Here is a 23,372-nt window from a genome sequence, read left to right as displayed (position 1 = left end):
CAAGTGTCTTAGCCACTATGCTACCAGAGCTCCTGTATTATTAGTAACCTATAAATACTTTTACATTCCTGCAGAAATTTTTACTTTCCTTGGAATTTACACCTACCTTGTGTTTTTGCTTTATGTTCTATGTACTAATCACCAATTTGACTCCAAACTCTTTGCCAACTGCCTAAGTTTATCTAAGAATGTTCGGACACAAAGTATTGTATCAATTTCGTCCCTTTCAGGTCTTTAAGCCTGCTTCAGATGGCACTGGAAACCCCTTACATTTGGAGCACAACTGTCATTTTTGGGGGGGAATGGAAAATGGGGCAGATTTCCATTCACCCGCATTCTGGGGATTCCTTCTGCCTTTCTTTTGTGTTGGATTCCCACCTTTCTGTATCCTGTCTCTTGATTTAGTCCCTTATTTTGGTGTAGCCATCCTTCAGCTTTCTGGAGGTACATGGGAAATAAATTTTCCAAGATTCTGTGTCTCTGCAAACATCTTTATTTTAAATAAGTCAATTACAGAAAGACAAATAATGTATTAGTTTGTTATTGTAAAAAGTCAAGGAGAGGTTTATATATGGAAAGAAACTTTCTTTGTTGGTTAGCAGGGGTGGGAGAGGAGGGGAGGGAACACTGCAAAAATTAAAAAATAAAAAAGTCTTTATTTTGCCCTATTGTTTGAATAATAGTTTGGCTGGGGGGTTGTTTCATAAATTGGGAGTTAATTCCTTGCCAGATTTTAAGGGCATTATCCCGGTTGCCTTTGAGTTAATTCTGACTCCTGGTGATCCCGTGTTTTTCAGAATAGAACTGTGCTCCACAGGGTTTTCAATGGCTGATTTTTCAGAAGTAGATTGTCAGGTCTTTCTTCAAGTTACTTCTGGGTGCACTCAAACCATCAACCTTTCTGCAAGGACACTAACCGTGTGCACCACTCAGGGACACCCCTTTGCCTTTAAATTTCTCTATTGTTGAGATGGCTGAGACCATTCTGATACCTGGTATTGTTTGTTTTTCCCCTTTCAAAGCTTGGTGAATTAATTGTATTCCATGTTTAGAAAACACAATGATATGCCTTGATGTGTGTCTCTTTTCATCCGTTTTACTGGCCAATGGGTGGATTCAATCTGGAAAACTTTTATCCTTCTGTTACAGTAAGTTTTCTTGCATGACTTCATTGTTGATTTTTTTCTCCTTTGTTTATTCTTTGTTTTGTTTCCAGAATTCATTAGTTGATTGTTGGATCTCTAGGATCAGTCTTTAAATTGTTTTAAGTCAGGTTTATTGAGATAAAATTGACATGTAGTAAAATTCATCCTTGTTAGGGATGCAGTTCTGTGAATTTTAACAAAGGCATGTAGTTTTATAACCACCACTACAATGAAAATATAGAACATTTTCACCATCCCCAAAAGTTTCCTTAAACTTCTTTGAAATCATTCCCTTCTTCCCACTCTTGTCTGGCAACTGCTGGTTTGTTTTCTGTTAATATAATTTTGCCTTTTTCAAAATGGCATATAAGTGGAATCATACAATATTTTGTCTTTGGAAAAGACTGGTTTCTTTCCCCTTCCATAATACATTTTGGATTCAACCTTGTTGTGGCATGTATTCCTTAATGTGAGTGTACCACAACTTCCTTATTCTGTTGATGGATTTTTGCGTATTTTCCAGTTTTGGGCAATTATGAGTAAAGCTGCTACATACGTTAGAAAAGCTGCTACATAGGTTAGAATACAGATTTTTTTATGGACCTGTGTTTGGATTTCTCTTGGGTAGATACCTAAGTGTAACATTTGCTGGGTTGCATGGAAAGTGTTTGTTTAACTTTGAAAAAAACCACCAAACTGTTTTCCAAAGTAACTATAATGTTTTGCAGTTGCTCCACATCCTCACCAGCACAGTGTTGTGAGGTTTTTCCTCCATTCTAAGAGGTTTATGGTGATACTGTGTTTTGGTTTTAATTTGCATTTCCCTAATGACTAATAATGTTGAGAAATTTTTTCATGTGCTTTGCTGTTCATATAACTTCTTTGAAGTAACTTCTTTTGCCCATTTTTAAACATCAAGTATTTTTCTTATTATTGAGTTGGGAGAGTTACTTATTTATTCTGCATACAAGTCCTTTATCAGATATGTTCTTTGCATACCTGTTGTTCCAGACTGCAACTTTTATTTAATATAGTACTTTTTGATGAACAAAACATTTCCAAATTTGATCAATTCTAATGTATCGATTGTGATGATTAATGCTTTTTGTGTTCTCTGTAAGAAATTTGCCTAACCCAAGGCCACAAAGATTTTCCATTGTGTTTTCTCCTGGAAATTTTATAGTTTAAATTTTTTATTTATGTCTGTGATCCATTTCAAGTTAACTTTTTAATGTGGTGGTAGAAGGTGTGGATTGAAGTTCAGTTTTTCCCATATGGATCTCTCAATGTTCCAGCATCATTTATTGGAAAGAATCCTTAAATTTTATCTTTTGTCTTCTATTTCCATCTTTGTCTTTTTGCTCTGTTTCCTGGGATATTTTCTCACCTATTTTCTAACCTATTTAGTTTTCATTCCTGCTCTCAGGCTTTTTATTTCCAGAGCTAACACTTCCCTGTTTCCTTAGTGTTCCTTTCTACAAACGATATCTTGTGTATCTTTCATGGCTGAAGTATCCTCTCATCATTTTGAAAACATTAATAATTTGTTTTCTATTTTTGCACAGTCTCTGTTTTCTGAAACGTGCTTTTATCTATTTGTTTTAGTATATATTCTTTTATGATGAAGACTACTCAGATGTCTAACAATCCTTAATCCTCTACTCATTTTTAAGTGTCGGTGACTAGAAAGATGAGCAGAGGCTCCTCCAAACACATAAGTGGGGTTTGTCAACTCTTATCTTCACTGTTTCTTTTTAGTTTAGGTTCCTCCCGTATTAGTGTCCTGAGGACTTTCCCCCGGAACTGGTCAGATTTTATAGAGAGGGATCCATCCTGTAATCTCTTCCTGGAGGCTAGAGGTCTCTCTCTCAGTGGTCTGGATGCTAAGTGGGAGGAGAGACTGGAGGGAGCATTGAGGTCTCAGCACTCAGTCTGCACCTCTCTGCTTAATACTTCCGTTTTCTTTACGGCAGCTCCCCCCTCAGGTCACCCTTAGCTTATTCATTTTAGCATTTCCCATCCCTAGCCTAGCAAGCGCTGTTGACTGAGTACATGAATGCTCAACCCATTTTTTCCCTTTCATGACCTATCAAAAAGAAACTTTGAATACATACCTCAATATATATGTATCTATTTAAAGTTGCATATTATACTATTATACTAAATATCTTGTTGTTGTTGTTGTTTTGCCTTCGAGTCGGCCCTGACTCATAGCGAGCCCTCCTTGGGTTTCCGAGGCAGTATCACTACGGAAGTAGGATGGATTGCCCAACCTTCCTTCCGAGGAGTGGCTGGTGGGTTTGAACCGCCAGCCTTCTGGTGAGCAGTCAAGTGCCTTAGGCACTATGCTACCAGAGCTCCTACTAAATATCTTAGTACATTGTAAAACAAAAATAGTAAAGGCTGAAATACAGATGAAATAAATTGTTTTAAAATGTCTTTCTGTGCTTTTTTGAGCTGGCAACAGACTTTCATTAGGTAGTATCTCAAGGAACAATATACACTAAGAATAAAATATCATTAACCATTATAGATATAAATACATATTTCAAATAATTTTGATAGTTTTTTTGGGGAGTTAACTTCCTGCTTATTTAAACCTATAAATATGCCTAAGAATTGGTTAACCCTAGGAAACATCTTTGTCACTTTGTTTTTTACTTGCATTCGTGTCATTAGAATTATCTTTAAGGTAGAGCAGGAACTTGGAAAAATACACATTGTGATAATGAAAATTCAGGTATGACATGATAGCATTGTCTTCCTCAGCAGATCCAAGGCAGCTACTTCATAATCTAACAACAGCAAAACTGCATTTTACAAAGTTGAATCTTGGGTCCTATGTTTTTGAGCATTTTGTAAGATTTTACTGTGTTTGTTTTATTTTTAAATAAAAGCTTTGTTGAGCTGTAATTTACATACTATTTTATTCACCCATTTAATGTATATCATTTACTACTGTTTAGTATATTCACAGAGTGGTGTAGCCATCAGCCCTAATTAACTTTAGAACATTTTCATCATCCCAAAAAGGAACTCTCCACTCTCCCCTCCAAACTCCCCAGTCCTTGGCAACCACTAATCTGCTTTGTCTCTCTGGGTTTACCTGTCCAGGTCATTTCATAAAAGTGGAATCATACAATACATGGTCCTTTGTAACTGGCTTATTTCACTTTGCATAATGTTTTCAACGTTCATCCATATTGTGGCATGAACCAGTACTTCATTTCTTCTCATTGCCGAGTAATATTCCATTGTATGGACCTATCACATTTTATTTATTCAGTTGATGGACATTTGGATTTTGCCATTTTTGGGGCATTATGGTAATGCTTCCATGTTATGTACAGATTTTTGTGTAGACATGCATTTTCATTTATTTCAAGATTAACATTTTCTTTGACATTAGAATTACCTATTAGATACACTGTTCCGTAGAAGTTAAGAGCTCAGACTTTGTAGCCTGACAGACTTAAATTTGCATTCTGGCTCTATCACTTCCTAGTTAGGTGACACTGGGCCAGTCACTTAACCTTTCTCTGCCTGTTTCCTCTATAAAATGGGGATAATCATAGAACCTACTTCATTGAGCTGTGGGGATGCATGGTGTCTCAACTCACTGCCATTGAGTCTATTCGACTCATAGTGACCCCTCCTTGGTTTTCTGAGGTGATATTTCTACAGAAGTAGATTGCCCAGCCTTCCTCTTGAGGAGTGGATGGTGGATTTGAACTTCCAGCTTTCTGGTTAGCAGTCAGATGCCTCAGGGACTATACCACCAGAGCTTCATGCATGGTGTAAGTGTTATGGAAATCATAGCTATTGTTGTTATCTATAATTTCGTTTCTTTGCAAGAATCTTTCATTTATCCATATTGTGGACATTCGTTTAGTTGATTACATGTAATTACAGGTAAATTAGGAGCTCTGGTGGTATAGTGCCTAAGGCATCTGACTGCTAACCAGAAGGCTGGCAGTTCAAACCCAGCAGCCAGTCCTCAGAAGGAAGACTGGACAATCTACTTCTGTAGAGATACCGCCTTGGAAACCCAAGGAGGGATCGCAATGAGTTGGAACCAACTTGACAGCAGTGAGGTTTTTTTTTTTTGTTTGTTTGGTTGGTTGGTTTACAGGTAAATTAAGCTCACAGTATTCTGAAAATGAGCAGATAGTAAAGATGCCTGTGCCCTATGGAACTCCACTGAGGATCCCCGGCAGCCTTGCAAGACAGGCGGAGTGACATGCATGCAGCAGGGTTACTTGTTCAACTGTATTTTCAGTAGTCATCGAGCTGCATTGCATACTCCTTTTAGATAAGCAAACTTTAGATTCTGTTCATATTTTTCCTCATCCCCCAGTGCCTCCTCCTTGCTCCCCTGCTGTCTTCATCCCCCATTGGAGATCTCTTTTCAAGGTTGAAGGCAAAAGGTTTTGAAAACTGATGAGTGAGGTTTTCTAAGTTTCCTACTTCACAGTTTTGCCCAAGGCAATCACTGTTCAGTGTAGTTCATTTACCTTTACATAGTGCCCCTTATAGCTCAAGAATAATTTCTCAAGTAGCTTTTGAATAAAATAAAAAGTGTATAGTTTTTCACTTAATGTACCTTAAAAACTAAAAACAAGCATTCAAAATATGTTGATATTATAAAAAGCAGGACATCAGATGAAGTAAACCTCCTCCATTCCCAACGAAATACTCATTAAAACAATGTTTCATTCCACCTGTCCTTCTGGACCTAGAGGAAAGACAGAAATGATCCCTCAAAGAGCCTAATCTGTGTAGGTGGTGCTTTAAGAAATAATCATTTGATTGTGGTGACTTTCATTCTTTGTCCCTGGATGAGACAGTGTCTTAAGTCCCACTTACTGTTTCATGATTTGAGTACCTGCTTTGTGCTGGGTCCAAAGATTGATTAAAAATAAAAATGGCCCATCTTTAAAGTATTTGCATTCTAGTAAACCAAACCCACTGCCATCGAGTCAATACTGACTCATAAGGACCCTTTTAGGAAGGAACAGAACTGCTGCCCCCTCAGGGTTTCCAAGGCTGTCAGTCTTTACAGTAGCAGACTACCTCATCTTTCTCCTGCGGAGCTGCTGGTGAGTTTGAACTGCCAACCTCTTGGTTAGATAGCCAAACGTTTTAACCACTATACCAACAAAGCTCCTTTCATTAACCACATTCTAAGAGGTAAGGTAAATCTTGCTAGGATATCCCTAATTTAGAATGTTTGACCTGAGTCCTAATTATTTATTTTTTTCTTTTTTTTGAAATTTTCTCTCTCCTCTGTGTGTCTTCCGTTCTATTCCCACTTCAGCCTGGTGGGTATTTTCATGACACAGACTCTTTGACTACAGTCTGAGGCTGCATGTGAGCATGTGGTGTGTGGTTCTATGGCTCTGATGTACTCTGCAGCCTGGCTACCTTCTCCCCACAGATACTGTTCATGGCAGTGCTCCCAGTCTGCTGTTCTCTGTAGGAAGTACACTGCACTTTGCAACATTTCTTGAAATCTCCTCTTCTTTGGAATATAAGCAATTGACAACTCAAATGTTACTCCACTGGGAGAGGATTTCTAATAAGAGCATTAAGCAAACACATATTTTTCTTAGGATTGTAATTAGGAAGTGTTGCTGTTCACTTGTTATGTAATAATTTTCTCCTACTGCTGAATTTATGGGAAATCTTGTTGATTCTAACTGAAACATTTAGAAGACCAAAGGAGTCCCCCAGACAACCTAAGTGTGAACAGATCTTGAGAGTGGCTCCTTGTGGCCCAGTTTCCGTGGGAAGGCTCTGTGGATTCAAAACCTATTGAGAGATTTGCCTGACACTTTCCCCCCCATATTCTCCATTCAGTTGAGCAACTTGCATCTTAAGGAAGAGAAAATCAAACCAGATGCCAATGGTGAGTAACTAAAAGCTGGTTTTAAACAAATACAATTTCCTTTAGTATTTCTGTTTTTGCGTAACAACTGCCTAGAAAAAAAATCAGTACCAGACAGGCGGATGCTGGCAGTCAGGTCATTTGGGAATCAACACATTGGGTTGTGTGACCAAAGTTTGCTTAATATAAACAGGAGGATGCCTAATTGGCTTATAAATGACTAAGTTTATTACTAAACATGAGGATACACTGCCAAAGATTTATTTGCTGTTATTTTAATGTTCCTTAATTTGTAGTACGATAGACAAAATAAGAACAGCCTATTGTAATTATTCTGAAATCAGATAAAACTAAGATTTCCATTAAATTGTTGTTGATATAGTTAATATTAAAGGGGAGGGAATATAACATCGCACTCTGAATTCACTTACAGTCTTTCCTGTGTCTTTCATGTACTTTTATATAACTACATACTCGTTTGTATTACATTTTTCAAAGAACTAACATTGCTTGAATATGCATTTGCATTAATAGTTTATTACATTTAATTTTAATGGCATTATTGTGTTTGTATATTAATGATATGATTTGCTTAGATATTCCTCTTGAGTAGGCATCAAAGAGGTTTCTGCTCATTCTGATATAGTCATCCTTCTATTAACATTTTAGAAATATTGATGTTATGAAGGGAATAAACTAGTTTTGGGGATAGGGTGAGGGGACCTGGAATAGCAAGGAATTGAAATATAAACAACAGTGTTTCATACCTTTGTTTGACTAGGAACAAGAAAATATTTTTATCAATGGCTTGGTTTCCTCATTTATTTTTTTGCTTCCTAGGCCTTTACATTTCTAGTGTCTCATAGAATTTGAATTGTCTCAGCTGGTGGGTATGGGATGTGATTTTGAATGATGGCCACTTTGTGTCTGATAAAGGTGCTGTTGTCAAGACCAATGCTAGTACAGAGAAGACAGATGAAGAAGAAAAAGGTAACCCAGCCATGGTGTTTGTTGTTGTTTTGCCATCGAGTCGGATCTGACTCATAGTGACCCCTCCTTGAGTTTCAGAGGCAGTATCACTATAGAAGTAGATTGTCCAACCTTCCTTCCAAGGGTGGCTGGTGGGTTTGAACTGCCAGCCTTCTGGTTAGCAGTCAAGTGTCTGAGGCACTATGCTACCAGTGCTCCTGTGAGGTCCTACATTTTAAGAAAATAGATTGTTATAAGGCTTATTTTTACACCCAACTTGGCTTGACATTAATGGAAATTTCAGTGCTGTTATAAAAGTTCAACATAAGTAGTCAAAAAAAAAAAAAAAACCTCACTGCTCCTAAGTCAATTTTAACTCAGAGTGACCCTGTAGGACAGAGCAGAACTGCCCCATAGGGTTTCCAAGACTGTAAATCTTTACAGAGGCAGACTTCCTTAACTTTCTCCCATGGAGTGGCTGGTGGGTTTAAACTGCCGACCTTTTGGTTAGCAGCCAAATGCTTTAACTGTTGTGCCACCAGAGCTCCTAGTCAGTAGGTAAGTTACGTTGGTTTACATTGTAGGGAAATCATACACAGACCAACTTAGGAGCTACAGCAGCAGTAGGAAATACCCCCTGAATGGTTATAGTGTATACAGGATTATAAAAGAAATTTTAAGCTCCTTCCCCATAGTCTAATAATACTTAATGTTATTTGGACACATTCAAAACAGATGACAAGATATAAACAGCTTATACAGTATCAAGAAATAGACTGGTTAATTCCTGTTTTTAATTGTGTGTTGAAGCTAACAATTTTAAGTTTACAGTGGGTGCCAATTGGGGAGTAAATATTGGCCTAGACAGGAGAAATAGATAACCTTGAAAAGGAGGACTTTAAGAATAGAGGTCTGGAAAGAATTGAAGCCAAACAGATGAAGTGAGTGTCATAATCTTTCCTTTTAAAAAACAAAACTGTTTTAGGGGAAGGAACAACTTGGAAAAGGAGGGTGAGAATGGTTGCACAACTCCAAGAATTAAATTAATGTCATTTAATTATACATGGAAAAATTATTGAATTGATGTATGTTCTGCTAAGTATATTCTCAACACCACCACAAATTATTAAAAAGTAATGTTAGTCTTGAATAGAGAAGACAGCCCTTCTGTTGAAACTATTTTAATTGTATATAGTAATAAAATCTGTGATATACCTTGAATTAGAAGGCCCAATCCAAATATGCATTATTACTTAAAAAATATAATGGTGATTGAATGTAGGTGTGGTCCTTGGACTGTTACAATCTTTGCCCTTTCTTTCCTGGCAGAGGACAGGGCTGCCCAGTCCTTACTCAACAAGCTGATCAGAAGCAACCTTGTTGATAACACAAACCAGGTGGAAGTCCTGCAGCGAGATCCCAATTCTCCCCTCTACTCTGTCAAGTCTTTCGAAGAGCTGCGGCTGTGAGTATTTGTTTACTTTCTGCTGCGTGTAAATAGAGTTCCTGAGCCTGTTACCAGAGCTTTGGTAGCACAGTGGTTAAAGTGCTCGGCTGCTGACCAAAACATCAGCAGTTTGAACCCACCGGCTACTCTGTGGGTGAAAGATATGGCAGACTGCTTTTGTGAAGATTTATAGCCCTGGAAACCCTATGGGGCAGTTCTACTCTGTCCTATAGGTTCGCTATGAATTGGAATTGACATGATGACAATGGGCAGTGCATTAAGCTAACACAAGTTTAGCAAGAGAATTCAGGTACTTTGTGTTATTAAGTAGAATTTCAAGGTAACCTAGAAAAGCTTTCACTACAATCACCCATTGTGCTCAGTTCAGTGTGTACATGACTTAAGTATTGTTAGTTTCAAACTTGATGTAATAGCAGTAAAAGAGAAAGAAAATCCCTCAGATATTTTTCTTCTTCCCTCAGAGAGCCTTTGACTTTCATCTTTGTTTTTCCAGGAAACCACAGCTTCTCCAGGGAGTCTATGCCATGGGCTTCAACCGTCCATCCAAGATACAAGAGAATGCGTTACCGTTGATGCTTGCTGAACCGTATGTATGCAGATAGCACTCTCTTCCATTTTTAAGTTTTAATTTTTCAAAAAAATCATACTAGTAATATATATTTATTATAGAAAAGTTAGAAAAAGAAGTAAGAATAAAGAAATCCTCTGATCTCCCTTCCCTACACACGACTAGCATTTTGGAGTAGAGTTTGCTAAACTTTTTTCTACATAACATAAACTTATATGTTTAATTTTACATTTAAAAAATGGAACCGTGTGCAATGTTCTATATGGTGATTGTTTTAATTGTAACTTTTAACTTAGTTAATTAACTTTTAACTAAGTAAAAGCTTAGTTATACAATTATCTATGTCAGTAAATACAGATTTACAGTATTCATATACTTTTAATGACAATGATTTCATTATATGAATGAAATCAAACCAAACCGAACTCACTGCCATCGAGTTGATACCTACTCATAGTGATGACCCCCTTTGGGTTTCCAAGGCTATAAATCTGTATGGAAGCAGACTGCCGCATCTTCTTCCCATGGAGCAGCTGGTGGGTTCAAACCACCAGCCTTTGGGGTAACAGCCAAATACACCACCGGAGCTCCTCATTATATGAATGTATAAAGTTTGTTTTGTCACATATAATGGGCAAAAAACAAGGCTCTAGGAATCCTGAACAGTATGATTACAAAGGTGGTTTTCTTGTATAGTGCTTCTCAAACTTAATGGCGTATGAACTTCATTGGAACTTATTAAAATATAGATTCTGATTATTATTTTTAATAATCTTCCAGGTGATGCAAATGCTTCTGGTTCAGACCTCATTTTGAGTATGAATCAGGTTTTAAAACGTGAGGAACTCTGTGAAAGCTGCCATCTGTGTTATGTATGGTTATGCTATAATTGTATTGCATAGAATCCTAAGTCCTGAAACTCCTTTTTCTAATTGTCTAAAAATAGATATTTTAGCTCTGTATTTTCTCAGTGTTTCCTTTGTTCTGTGTCAGAACAGTGATGTTTTTTCAAGATGAGTGATGTCTCTTTTTAGCTTGGGACTTTGAATATCCATAAAGGTGAATAAATGGAGTGTTTATTAGATTGTTTCTCATTGATCATTTGTATTTGTTGACCTTAATGCTTTCATAGAAGTGCATTTTTAAATTGTCGATGCCAGATGAGACCTGCAAGAGTTACTGAGCTTTCTTCATTAACAAATATTTATTGACTGCCTAGTATGTAGCAGGTACTGTTCTGACACTTGAATGTCTTGCTGTACAAAGCAACCAGAATTCTGCTTTCTGCTTAAGGAGATTACATTCTAGTTTGGGGCATAGATAATTTATTTTTAGTAAACATAAATAAAATATATGTTAAAAGGTGACAAATGGTATGGGGAAAATAGAGTATGACAGAGAAGATTGGGAACTTGGTTGCAGTTTTTATCCCCAACAGTTTATTATGAAAAATTTCAAGCATGCAACAAAGTTGAAACAATTTTTTAATGAATACCCATATACCTACCACTTAGATTCTACCACTGACATTTTCTAGTATGTCTTACCACTTACCCGTTTACTAATGCAATTTGTTTTTTAAGGCATTTCAAAGTAGGCTGCAGACAGTCAATTGTAATTTTAAATCAAGTAGTTAGGGCAGGAGCTCATCGAGTAGGTGATCTGAGCAAAGAGTTGAGAGAAGGGAGTTGGTCATGGAGTTATCTGGGGATGACTGTTCCCTGGCAGAGGGCACAGTGTGGAACCTGAAGGTTGGAGCACATCTGATGTGTTTTAAGGAGAGTGGAGGAGTCAGGTGGACAGTCATAGGAGATGAGAGCAGGGATGGGAGCCAGATCAGATCGGACCTAGTAGGCCATTGTAAGAATTTGAGATTTTACTCTGAGTGAGCAGAAGACTGACATAAGCTGACTCACATTTTAAAAGGATCACTTTGGCTGCCATGTCGAGAGTAGACCAATGCTTCAGATCCTACCATACAGTCTCTGTAGTGCCCTGTGCTTGTGAAGCCAGCCTGTGTAACTCTGCCCCAGGACACAAGGTCTCCCTCCTGCCATAAATGAACTTTGAATGCTTATCTTTTGGTTAAGCTTTATTCTTCATGTTTTATTAACCAAAAGGATGTTTGAGATTTAAGCTCCTAAACCATTTACTTTCTTGTCTAGCACACAGAACTTGATTGCCCAGTCTCAGTCGGGTACTGGTAAAACAGCTGCTTTTGTGTTGGCCATGCTCAGCCAAGTAGAACCCACAAACAGATACCCCCAGGTAAGGATTGGGTGAATCTGAGTTTTCTACTAACCCAAAGCTAGAAGGGGAATTCCATTTGATGGTTTAAAAACTAAGCTATATATTACTTTTTCCATAAACTGGAACCGCCTAAGTCAAGCACAAGCAAGATGATTGACCTTTGAGTAACAGCAGTCATATTCGCCTCTCCATGGTTTGCCAGTTTGGGGATACTGCTGACAACCTTGGCTCCATTGCTTGCAGGAATGTCTCCTTCATCACCACTGTCATCCACTAGAAAGTTTGGAGAACTTTCTAAGTAGGTGAAAAAGAAACTAACCTGCAATTGAAATGGTGGTTGTTTGCTCACATGTGGGGTTTTGTGCTTCATTGGCCAACAGCTGTGTACAAATGCCTTTACTGAGCCATAGTTTGGACTTAAGAACTCCAGCTTATGACCATACACTTTAATTCACGGTCTTCCATCAGCCTCAGCTGAAGACTTGGTCTTGAATCTCACTCTGCCCTCTTTCCCTGCCAGTGTTTGTGCCTGTCCCCAACGTATGAGCTGGCCCTTCAAACGGGAAAAGTGATTGAGCAGATGGGCAAATTTTACCCTGAACTGAAGCTGGCTTATGCTGTTCGAGGCAATAAATGTGAGTATTATAAGTATATAATCTTCGTTTACTTTTAATTTGGAAAAATTTAAAACCCGTACATACTTGAAGTGATATAGTGAACACATGTATTGTCCAGCTAGATTAAAAATCTTAGTATTTTGCTCTATCTGTATATATTGTGTTCTTCTTGAACTACTTGGAAGTAAATGGTCGATGGACATATAGTGCTCCTAAATAGCTTAGCATCCGTCTGTACCATGGGCATCTTCAGCTTACCCCTAATACATGATCACAACCAAGAAAGTAAACGTATTCCCTAATATCTGATACCCAGTGCATTTTCACCCCCCATCCCACCATTCCAAAGATGGTTGTTTTATGGCTGTCTTGTTTTGTACCAAGATCTATTTTAATCTGTGTTTGTGTGTTGCATTTGATTAGTGTGTCTCTGAATTTCTCTTAATCTGAATGCTCTCCCCACCTTCTTTCTCCTCCCCTGATTATATTTCACTTTTTGAACAGTTTAGGCAGTTACTTATAAAATGTTCCACATTGTGGATATTTGTTAAACTTCATTTTTATGTCATTAGAAGAAAAAAAACCTAGAATGTTCATGGTTGTTAACCCTGGGAGGGGTTAATTTTTTTTCCTTTTTTATTCATCTTGTCTACTTTTCTTTCACAACAAACGAACAATATTTAAGTTATTTATAAATTGTTGCTGGACGTTTGACTCTTAGAGAGCTTTAAAAAAAAACTGACTTTAAGACTTTCACAAATCAACTCTCCATACAATTTCCTAACGCAAACTTAAAGTCAGTTCTAAAGAGAGAAATAAGATCATGAAATCTGTTGGAAGGTAATCAATCATAAGACATTTAAAACTTTGCAGTATGGATTTGAGTTAGCAGGACAGAATTCTAAAGTATTTTAGGTATGTGGAGGGGGTAGGTGGAGTAGTTGGTTTGTTTCACTGAAGGCAGAAGCAGCATGCTTTGTTAGCTTTGCACTGACTCAACTTTCACATTTGGGCAAAACTTTTGGCTATGCCTAGAGGGAGGTTGTGTCTAGTCAAGGTTATAAATCTTAAAGGAGTAAAAAGTGAATCGATTAAGTACCAACTAATTGAAAACAGTGAATGTAATGATAATGTATCTATTACTTCTCAGATGCTTTTCAGTACTGGACTTCAGAGGGCTGAAGTCTGCCAGGCCTAGTCTGGGAGCACGTTTTTAGAAAGGCAGTTTGGGTTTTCTTCAGCAAATAAAGCAATTCATAGTAATTTCTACTTACTGACTCTGAGTGGGGGTGGAGGTAAACTTAAAGGTAACTGACTTGTTTTAAATAGATAACAGGATAGTTTCATAGAATAGAGTGCATTGAAAAATAAGAACTTTGAAAAATCTACTTACAAGGAAATACAATCCTGGTCTAAAGGGAAGAGTGTTGACAAAGAGAAATAAAGATAACAGATATTTAAAAGAAAATTGGCTAATCATAGTGAAGAATGACAGAAAAAGTTTTAATATGTTTTGAGGATTTTTGTATGGGCTTTATGTCCATTGAATACTGATATCCTAGACTTTCTTTAAAATATTAATGCAAACATTAAAGCAGTTCTATGAAAATAAATCATGGCTTTAGAATTTCTCAAAGAGAAGGGCTTTGCCGTGGAAACACCACAGAAAACACCTTGTCTCCACAGTGGAAAGAGGGCAGAAGATCAGTGAGCAGATTGTCATCGGCACCCCTGGAACCGTCCTGGACTGGTGCGCCAAGCTCAAGTTCATCGACCCAAAGAAGATCAAGGTGTTTGTTCTGGATGAGGCTGACGTGATGATAGCTACTCAGGGTCACCAAGATCAGAGCATCCGCATCCAGAGGTAGGAGCTGCCTGAGCAAGGAGAGCATCCTCAGCCTTCTGAGCTGCAGTGTCTCCTCCCGCTCCTTCAGACGCCTCTCCTGGCTCCTGTCAAGTGCTGTAGTACTTCAGAATCGTTTGTTGTTTGGCCATTTCCATGTCAGCCCTGACTATACTCCCCAGCCTTTGAGGAGAGACCCTTAGGGCATCTACTACCACACCTCCTACTGCGTATCTTCTGCCTCCTCCCTACGATGCTGCACTCCCTCTCGTGTCCTTCCTGGGCCCATCCAGGCTCGGGGAGGCCGTCCTCTGTTTCTCTGAGAGAAGTTCAGGGTCGTGCGGAACACCTGGGCCTTGCCTTGCAGGATGCTGCCCAGGAACTGCCAGATGCTGCTTTTCTCTGCCACCTTTGAAGACTCTGTGTGGAAATTTGCCCAGAAAGTGGTCCCAGACCCAAACATCATCAAACTGAAGCGTGAGGAGGAGACACTGGACACCATCAAGCAGTATTATGTCCTGTGCAATAACAGAGATGAGAAATTCCAGGCCTTGTGTAACCTCTACGGGGCCATCACCATTGCCCAGGCCATGATCTTCTGCCACGTGAGTAGCAGCACCACCACCACCAGCACCTGCTTGCCAGGGAAGACCCCCGTAGGATGTTGCCCTGCCCCTTCCATTTCTCTTTTTTTTTTTTTTCCCCTTTTCTCATATTGACATTATGAAGAGTCCAAGCTAATAGTCTTGTAGAATTTCTCTCATTTTCTCCCTTGATTACATTCAGGATGAGTATCTTGGTAAGTTTGCTACCCAGGTGACATTGCTTCTTCCCACTGCCCCACACTGGGCTTTCTCATTATGGTTGGATAAGTATGATCACTGGGTTAAGGTGGTATAACAAGAGAACAAACAATAAAAATAAAAGCGGGTGGTTATGTAAAAATTAGAAAGATGATGTTTGCCAGCTCATTCCATTGTAAATGTTCCTTTTTTGTGTAATTAAGAAGGAATCTGTAGGGTTATAAGATTGTTTTAAAATACTTATTCCTGAACATTTCCATGTATTGAGGCAACCTTGAATGACTTTTGAAACACTTTTAAGAATTTTGCAGTTTAGGAAATTTAACCCTTAGCTGCCAAGTCTCAGGTAGGATCCTCCAGACAAAAACTATTCTCAGGTACCTTCATTTGTCGAATGTTATCTTTCTTCCAGACACGCAAGACAGCTAGTTGGCTGGCAGCAGAGCTGTCCAAAGAAGGCCACCAGGTGGCTCTCCTGAGTGGAGAGATGGTGGTGGAGCAGAGGGCCGCGGTGATTGAGCGCTTCCGAGAGGGCAAAGAGAAGGTCCTGGTGACCACCAACGTGTGTGCCCGTGGTAAGAATGGGGCCTGGACTGCCAGGCTCAGGGCCCCAGGCCCTGTTAGAGACCCTTGTGCACAAGGAATTCGGATGGCTTGGGGAGACGGGTGGAGTAGGGTGACCGTTCTCTAGGAGAGAGACTTGGGATTTCCCTCAGCAGACAGGAATTTTCACGGGAGCCAGGAGTCCTGGCTAGGTGGGAGCAAAGGTAGGGCTACCTGACTGGTTCAGGATGGTGCCTGCCCTTCACAGGGCACCCAGTGAGTTTGCAGCTGCCTCTCCAGATAACTTGAATCAGCAGATCTCTCTCCCTGATCTCATCATTTTGTCAGCACTCAGCAAGGTCCTGTTCTGCTCCCTGGTTTGTGCTACGTGCCTCTGTGTGGTGCCATGTCCCTGAGCCCAGAGGTGACCCACCCGACCCTTTCCTCCCCTGAAGTTGGACCTCAGCCTGACTTTGGGTGACAGTGAGAGTCCCTAGTCCTAACTCCCCATCTCCAATCCTCCTTCATGCAGGTATCGATGTGGAACAAGTGTCCGTCGTCATCAACTTTGACCTTCCCGTGGACAAGGATGGGAACCCGGACAATGAGACGTACCTGCACCGGATCGGGCGCACTGGTCGCTTTGGCAAGAGGGGCCTGGCCGTGAACATGGTGGACAGCAAGCACAGCATGAACATCCTGAACAGGATCCAGGAGCATTTTAGTGAGTCCCTGGAGTGCCCTGTGCCTGGTCCCTTCCTAACTGGGGGGATGGGGAGAGGGGGCGTTCCTGTGACCCCAAGAGGCCTTTGCCCCTGTCCACATTCCTCTCCTTTCCTAAGATACAAACATTCTCAAAGACCACACCTGGGAGTCCAGGGCTCAGGGACTTGGCTGACAGTGCCTCCTTGGCCAGGCTGAGGGGACCTGGGGCTCCGAGTGTTGCTGTAGTACTCACCCTGGTGACCTCTTGGGCCCTACGAGGCTATGGGATTACATGAAGGATCTGTAGCTGGAGGTGTGGAGACCCGGGTCTGTCCTCTCCCTGTGGCACTGTCCCTGCCCAGGGGACTTCAGCTGTACCTCCACAATGGCCCTGTGTTGATTTCTTTTTGCATCCTTTTTCCTCAGATAAGAAGATAGAAAGATTGGACACGGATGACTTAGATGAGATTGAGAAAATCGCCAACTGAGAAACTCCCTGGGAGTGGTGCCCACCCTTGGCGCTGCCCTGCCCGGGAGACAAGTGCTGTCACAGCACAGGTGCACAGCCACCAGACGAAGGCGCGAGTTAACTACCTACCTCATTTCAAATTACGTTTGGACTTGACAAAAAATTATGCAAATGATGGGGGAAGGTAGGAACAAAATTGTTTACACAACTTTTCAAGATTAGGCGTGAATACATAGAAATTTACCTTTTGGAAATTCTGTCTTTTTTTTTTTTTTTGGCCAATGATTCCCATCGATACGTGAATCTGGCTGCTGTGGCGAATCACTGGCCCTAGGATTCCCTGTGGCAGCCCTTGGCTGTTTTCTGGCTACCAATACAGGTCAGTCTCAAGCCCTGGTGGAAGTAATGTAATAGGGTTGAAGGAGGGGCATGGAGAGAGGCCCCACATAGGACAGGTTTAAGCCTAGCATGTGTTTGGAGTGTAGGGTGAGGTAATAGAGGCCTTTGAGCTTCTGCTCTGGACTTGGAGTGACACAGCTCATCTGAAGCGTTGCCAGGTCCCTTCTCCTGATGCTCACAGCAGGAAGGGCTTTGATAAGCCTGGACCAGTGTGCCAACCTGAAACTCGTTGTATGCAGGTGTATGTCTCAGGACCATGACTTGCTCTTTCCTTAACAGGTGCACTATACATCTAGCACACGTGATCACTGGTAGCTGCCTAGCTTGCTACCACACCTGGTGTCACAGGCACTGGCAGCAGCTTTTTATATCCCTAATGTCACCGTGAGCCCTGAGTAGCCCCAGACAAAGAAGAGTGTTCTGAGGTCTGGATCCTCAGTGAAAATTCTGGTCTCAAGTCTCTAATGGCCAGCCTCAGGGCAGCTCCCAAAGTGGTCAGCAGTAGTCACAAATCCGTGTCCTCTCCAGATCCCAGAAAGCTGTCTCCAGATCTCTCAGAGCTGGGGAGCGATTTCGGATATCTGGCATCTTGATTGTGAAGGGAGTCTGAATATCTGTGTTAACTAATGCTTGGAATATAAACAGTGCAACTAAGGAACTAAGTGGACGTCAGCCATTCACCTGCCCAAGGCAAGAGTAAACATTAAGACCTGTGCTCCATCCTTAGCATCTTTGTACAGACTAGAGCAAATAATAGTAACGGACATGTCCTCAGATCTGGCCAAAGCTGTCAGTACCTACAGAATGACAGAACAGGTGAGATGAAACCAAGTTGCAAGTCAAAGCCCAGCCAGCAGGAATCCTCTTCACCTCTTTGACCTTAATACAGAATGGCCACTTTGTCTGGGACCAAACTTGGAAGAGGGATTTTATGTGCTGAGAACTAGTCCAGTCCCAGACCCTCCTTGTAAGCATTTCATTGTTTTAGGTCACATGTATCTCCTGGAAGGGGAGAAGCCAAACACCAGCCTCCAGGTGTTTTCCTTAATCACATTACAGACACTGCAGATGGACCCAGAGGGTACTGGTTCTGCTGCATTCGCCCAGTGGGTCCTTGACTACATAGAATCTTCTCCATGGTTCTGGCCAGCTCTCACCCTTCTTGGGACTCTCATAAGAAGAAATTTTATGTTTCTCTGAAGTCCTATGGACTAACCCTGACAGAACTAAAAATAAGGGCAAAAAATAAAAAGGACAGATGCCTCATTGGGCTGCAGCTGACTATACCCCACCTCCTCCCTACAACATCCATAACTCACCTGTCATTATAGCCCTAAAGCTGAGAAGGGAAATGGTATGTGCTTCAGAATCTTCAAGAGTGGGAGTAAATGGGTATCTGGTAGAAAGGTAGGTCAGCAGCTCTTCATCTGGGGTCTTAGACCCCTAAGCTTGGTTCAGTGGATGGGCTTTAGGAACTCCTTTTTTTTTCCCCAAGGTAGTTGAGTCTGACATTTGCAGTTTTTTTTCACTTCATTGAATTTTTAAGTGTTTTGATGGGTATTACATTTTACAGATAAAAATGAAAAAATCAAGTGAGGTTAGCATCACATAATTAATCAATAGCAGAATGATGAGAAGAAACAAGGTGTCTTGTCCTGATTCCTTCCTTTTGCCAGTATTCTTATAGTCCAAGGCCACGGGTTTCATGGACTCTTATGAAGTACATTCAGTATTTTGAGTTGAAGAACACTTTCCTGAGAAGTTTCCAAAGGAGTATGCATTCTAAAAAGCTGAGAACCTCTCAACAACAAAAAAAACTTAGGGGAAAAAAGGTTACAGCCTAGCAAACGCTATGGGGGCAGTTCCATTCTGTCACATAGGGTTACTGAGTTGGAATTAACTCCACCGCACACCACAATAACAACAAATAGAATAAAGAGGGACATAAAATGTAATGCCCAAATTGCCTCACTTACTTTCTTCCCACCTATGGAAGGTAGGGCATTATCTGAGGAAATTAGGAGGAAATATGGCTTCCATTTCCTTGTAGCAGGATTTTAAGTGTTGGTTATTGAACAACATTAGTTTGATGACCATACCTTTATAGTTTTAACTTTGTATTAAAGTGTAATATAAACAAAAATATACCTACCAAAAAAAAAAAAAAAAAGGAGACCCACTGTTGTAGATGGCTCTGAAATGGTACCCTAGTGTCACTGCAGTTCATATCATGCCCCACAGTGTTTCCAAGGCTGTGAGTCTTTCTGGAAGCAGAGTAATTGTTGTGGCACTGAGCAGCTGGTGGGTTCACACCAGTAGTGTTTTGCCTAGCAGCCCCATGCTTTAACCACTGCACCCGCAGAGCTCCTTAGTTCCTGTATATGGAATGATAAACTGTACCTTAGAACAAAGAAATTGCCTTGAGAAAAGGAAACTCTGGTCAAATGGAAACATCTGGATAGGCTCACTGTCTGTAAACAATGGATCTTACTGACTTTTTGAGACCCATCACTGGTTGTGTGCATGAGAACTAATCAGTATCGATGTAGTCTTTACCGCTGCTAACTGAACTCAGTTGTGAAATGTCCATGTTTGTAAGGCACCATTACTGAGTATAAGGAAACAACAGGATGCTTTTAGTTGCTGATAAGAAGTCTTATGTAAGTGAAGACTTGTATAGGATTCCATCAGCTAGTTATCACCTGATTTTACTTTGTATTTCACGGTTGATATCACTCTGGCTTGAGCAATTGGAATGTCTCCATAGGTCAAGGGCCCTGTTCAGTTACTACAGGGTTCCTCACACTTTTTTTTGGGATAGTAAACCAGAGGGTGCTAGCTATTTCAGGTGAAAAAAAAAGGTAGATGCTCCTAAATATGAAGTTGTTACCTTCTATTTTTCTAGTGCTAGGAAAGGAATATAAATAAGACAGGTCTATCTCTGTAGTTGTGTCCGTCTCTTGATTATTTAACAAAGGCTGTCCAAAACAGAATGTCACTGGGATTCAGAAGGTAAGGGTTTATGAAGATAGAGAAAATTTCATGAGGGAGCAGATTTTGCTTATGAGAGGTAGTGGGATTCATCGTAATACGAAGAGGGCCGGGGGAATGGAGTATCAAGACTAAAGAAAGTTCACCAGGATAAATTCAGGAGTGGTGAGAAGAGCTGCCTGGACACAGTAGGGAGAATGTGAAGATTTGATTGTTTGAACGGTGTTTGCATTTAGTAGTAAATCATCATAGATTATTAAGTCATGGGAACTGAAAGGATTTTTTCCTTAGAAAAATTGGTCTGGTAGAGACGTACAGGATATAGTGGAAGTGGAAAAAGCTGACAGCTGGAAACCAGTTAGAAGATTACTGTATCAACCCCAATATGTGGACTTCAGCACCAGGATTTCATTGGCTGAATTGAGAACACAGTAAGAATGAATTGGAGACACATTATAGAGGAAGAATGATAGGCTTTTATACCTTTTTGTTATTTCAAAAAAGACTTGTAGCTCTTAAAAATTAGATGTACTATACAAAAAATTCCTGGAAGAAAGCCAAAGGGGAGGTTTAGAAAGAGCAGATGCAATTAGGGTTGAGGCTGGCACACAGCATGGATGATGAAAGGCCTTTTTCCATCACCACCCAAGCTTTTAGAGATCTCAGGGGCCCTCTTCAGGTTTCTCTTGGTCCTGGACATAGATAATCAGGTTCCTGGGAATCCCCTGCAGTATCACTTGACTACTTTTTCTGCTTGAGAATAAACTACTTATTCTGTTGCCTGACTCAGATTGCAGTCTTTCCAAAAATGACTCAGTGGAGCTAGGAGGTTCCCATACTCTTCTTCGCCAAAACTGCTTGAAACCCTTTGTGGGAAATTAGAAGCCAACTCCTGCTTGGAAGTTGGTGGTCCTGTGTTACTTCCCTTCCCTTTTTCTTTTCTATTTCCTCCCCCAGTCCACTCTGAAGCAGAAGGAAAAAGAAAAAAAAAAAACTGCCAGGAACTCAGAGGCAGGTGAAGTTTCACCTCCAGGATTCTAGTGAAAATGGATGTGGGAAAAAAGAAAGGCAACTAAAAATGAGAGTCCATCAGTGCTGCCCAGGGCCAGGGAGCAGGTGGGTAGGAATTCAAAGGACACTCGCCTCGCTCCATCCACAGGCATCACCTGTGGTGAACTAACCACAGTCCTGGTCTCTTGTAGCCACCTCCCCTCAATGGAACACAGGAGACTTACGTACCCTGTGTAGGGAATAAAGGTGGGGAGAGGGATCCCCTCTCCACCAATTTGCCCTCAACCAGCCTGTAATCAGGTGGAGCCACTGCTGTTGTTATACTTCTACTTGGAAATCTCATTCCTTCCCCTTCTGACTCTTCCTAATCCTGTTTCAATGATAGAAAGATCACTTCTTCAAGAAGGTGTGCCCTATCCCCCTGCCATAATCTCCCAAAGTGCCCTGTACTTCCCTCGTTCACATGGTCAGGCAGCCTTTAAAAGTTTAAAAACCAAACTAAATTCACTGCCATCGAGTCAATCTGACTCTTAGCCACCCCTACTGGGATTCTGAGGCTGTAAATCTTTACAAAAGTAGACTGCCCCGATTTCCTTCTGCAGAGCAGCTGGGGGATTTGAACCATGGACCTTCCAGGTAGCAGCCAAATGCCTTATCCACTATACCACCAGAGCTCCTTTTTAAAGATCTACATACATCACATGTGCTATGATTCTCATTTTACAGACAAACAGGCACAGAGAGATTAAGTAATTTGCCCTATAGCACAGCTACAAAATAGCAAGCCTAGACAGTCGGGCTTCAGACACACAATCTTAATCACTACTCACTGTCGTTTTGGGATTAATTGAACTTCTGTCTTCCCTTGAATTTAAGTCCAGTAAGGGCAAGAAAATGTCTAATCACCCATGAATTCGGAGCAATCAGCAGGGAGTCTTGCACATAGAAATCTGCTCTGTTAATGTGTTAACAAATGAAAATACGGAATGTTACAAACCTCAAAATTATTTCCAGTCATTTTTTCATTTATTTTTTAATCATTTTATCAAATTAGTCACTAAACCAAACCAAAAACCAAACTCACTCCTGTTGAGTTGAATTCTCATAGCAACCCCTCCTTGGGATTCTGAAGCAGTATCTCTATGGAAGTAGATTGCCCAATCTTCCTTCCAAGGAGTGGCTGGTGGGTTTGAACCTCCAGCCTTCTGGTTAGCAGTCAAGTGCCTTAGGCACTATGCTACCAGAGCTCCTACAATACACCACTAGAGCTCCTAAAATTAGTCACTAGATTTGTCCAAATGCAAACTTGGTCTAGCTCCTCTCATTATTCCTAAATTATTTTCTGAATCCCTCCCCATTCTTCTTCCCTTCTGTTGTTTCCAGGACATAGAGACATCATAAGGGTGAAAGTAGTTGGTCCTCAGGTGGCCCATCCTATTGTCCCCACCCCTAAAGCAAGCACAAGACAGACAAATCTTGGCAGCTATTTGCTCAGAAGATGATGACACCACAGACATGACCCTGAGAGATTTATTCATGAGCGGTTATTTGCTGCTCATTAATTCACTCAGTGATTCATTCACTCCTAACTCATTTATTGGTCCCTGCGAAGGCAGGTGCTGGGGGCCCAATAGTGAGCCAAACCGGCAAGGTCCCTGACCCATGAGACTCACAGTTGAGTGATGAAGACGAAATAACACCATA

The 23,372-nt window shown here is 40.6% G+C and overlaps 1 protein-coding gene across 1 annotated transcript in view; it reads left to right on the top strand.

Moving 5' to 3' along the window:
• LOC103196581 (ATP-dependent RNA helicase DDX19B) overlaps positions 1-17,286 on the top strand; it is an 18,672-nt gene extending 1,386 nt beyond the window's left edge. The window contains exons 2-12 of the mRNA XM_007940349.2: positions 7,005-7,053; positions 7,969-8,022; positions 9,331-9,466; positions 9,963-10,055; positions 12,203-12,305; positions 12,808-12,922; positions 14,591-14,768; positions 15,115-15,352; positions 15,963-16,125; positions 16,626-16,817; positions 17,225-17,286. Coding sequence (XP_007938540.1) covers positions 7,005-7,053; positions 7,969-8,022; positions 9,331-9,466; positions 9,963-10,055; positions 12,203-12,305; positions 12,808-12,922; positions 14,591-14,768; positions 15,115-15,352; positions 15,963-16,125; positions 16,626-16,817; positions 17,225-17,286 — 1,383 coding nt within the window. The remainder of the gene's footprint in view (positions 1-7,004; positions 7,054-7,968; positions 8,023-9,330; positions 9,467-9,962; positions 10,056-12,202; positions 12,306-12,807; positions 12,923-14,590; positions 14,769-15,114; positions 15,353-15,962; positions 16,126-16,625; positions 16,818-17,224) is intronic.
• The last annotated feature ends 6,086 nt before the right edge of the window (positions 17,287-23,372 follow it).

This window comes from Orycteropus afer, unplaced genomic scaffold, assembly GCF_000298275.1.
Source record: "Orycteropus afer afer isolate SDZICR_OR568_19922 unplaced genomic scaffold, OryAfe1.0 scaffold00067, whole genome shotgun sequence".
Classification (NCBI taxonomy): Eukaryota; Metazoa; Chordata; class Mammalia; order Tubulidentata; family Orycteropodidae; genus Orycteropus; species Orycteropus afer.
Note: the sequence above shows the minus strand (reverse complement) of the source record. Positions and strands in the feature narration are given on the sequence as shown.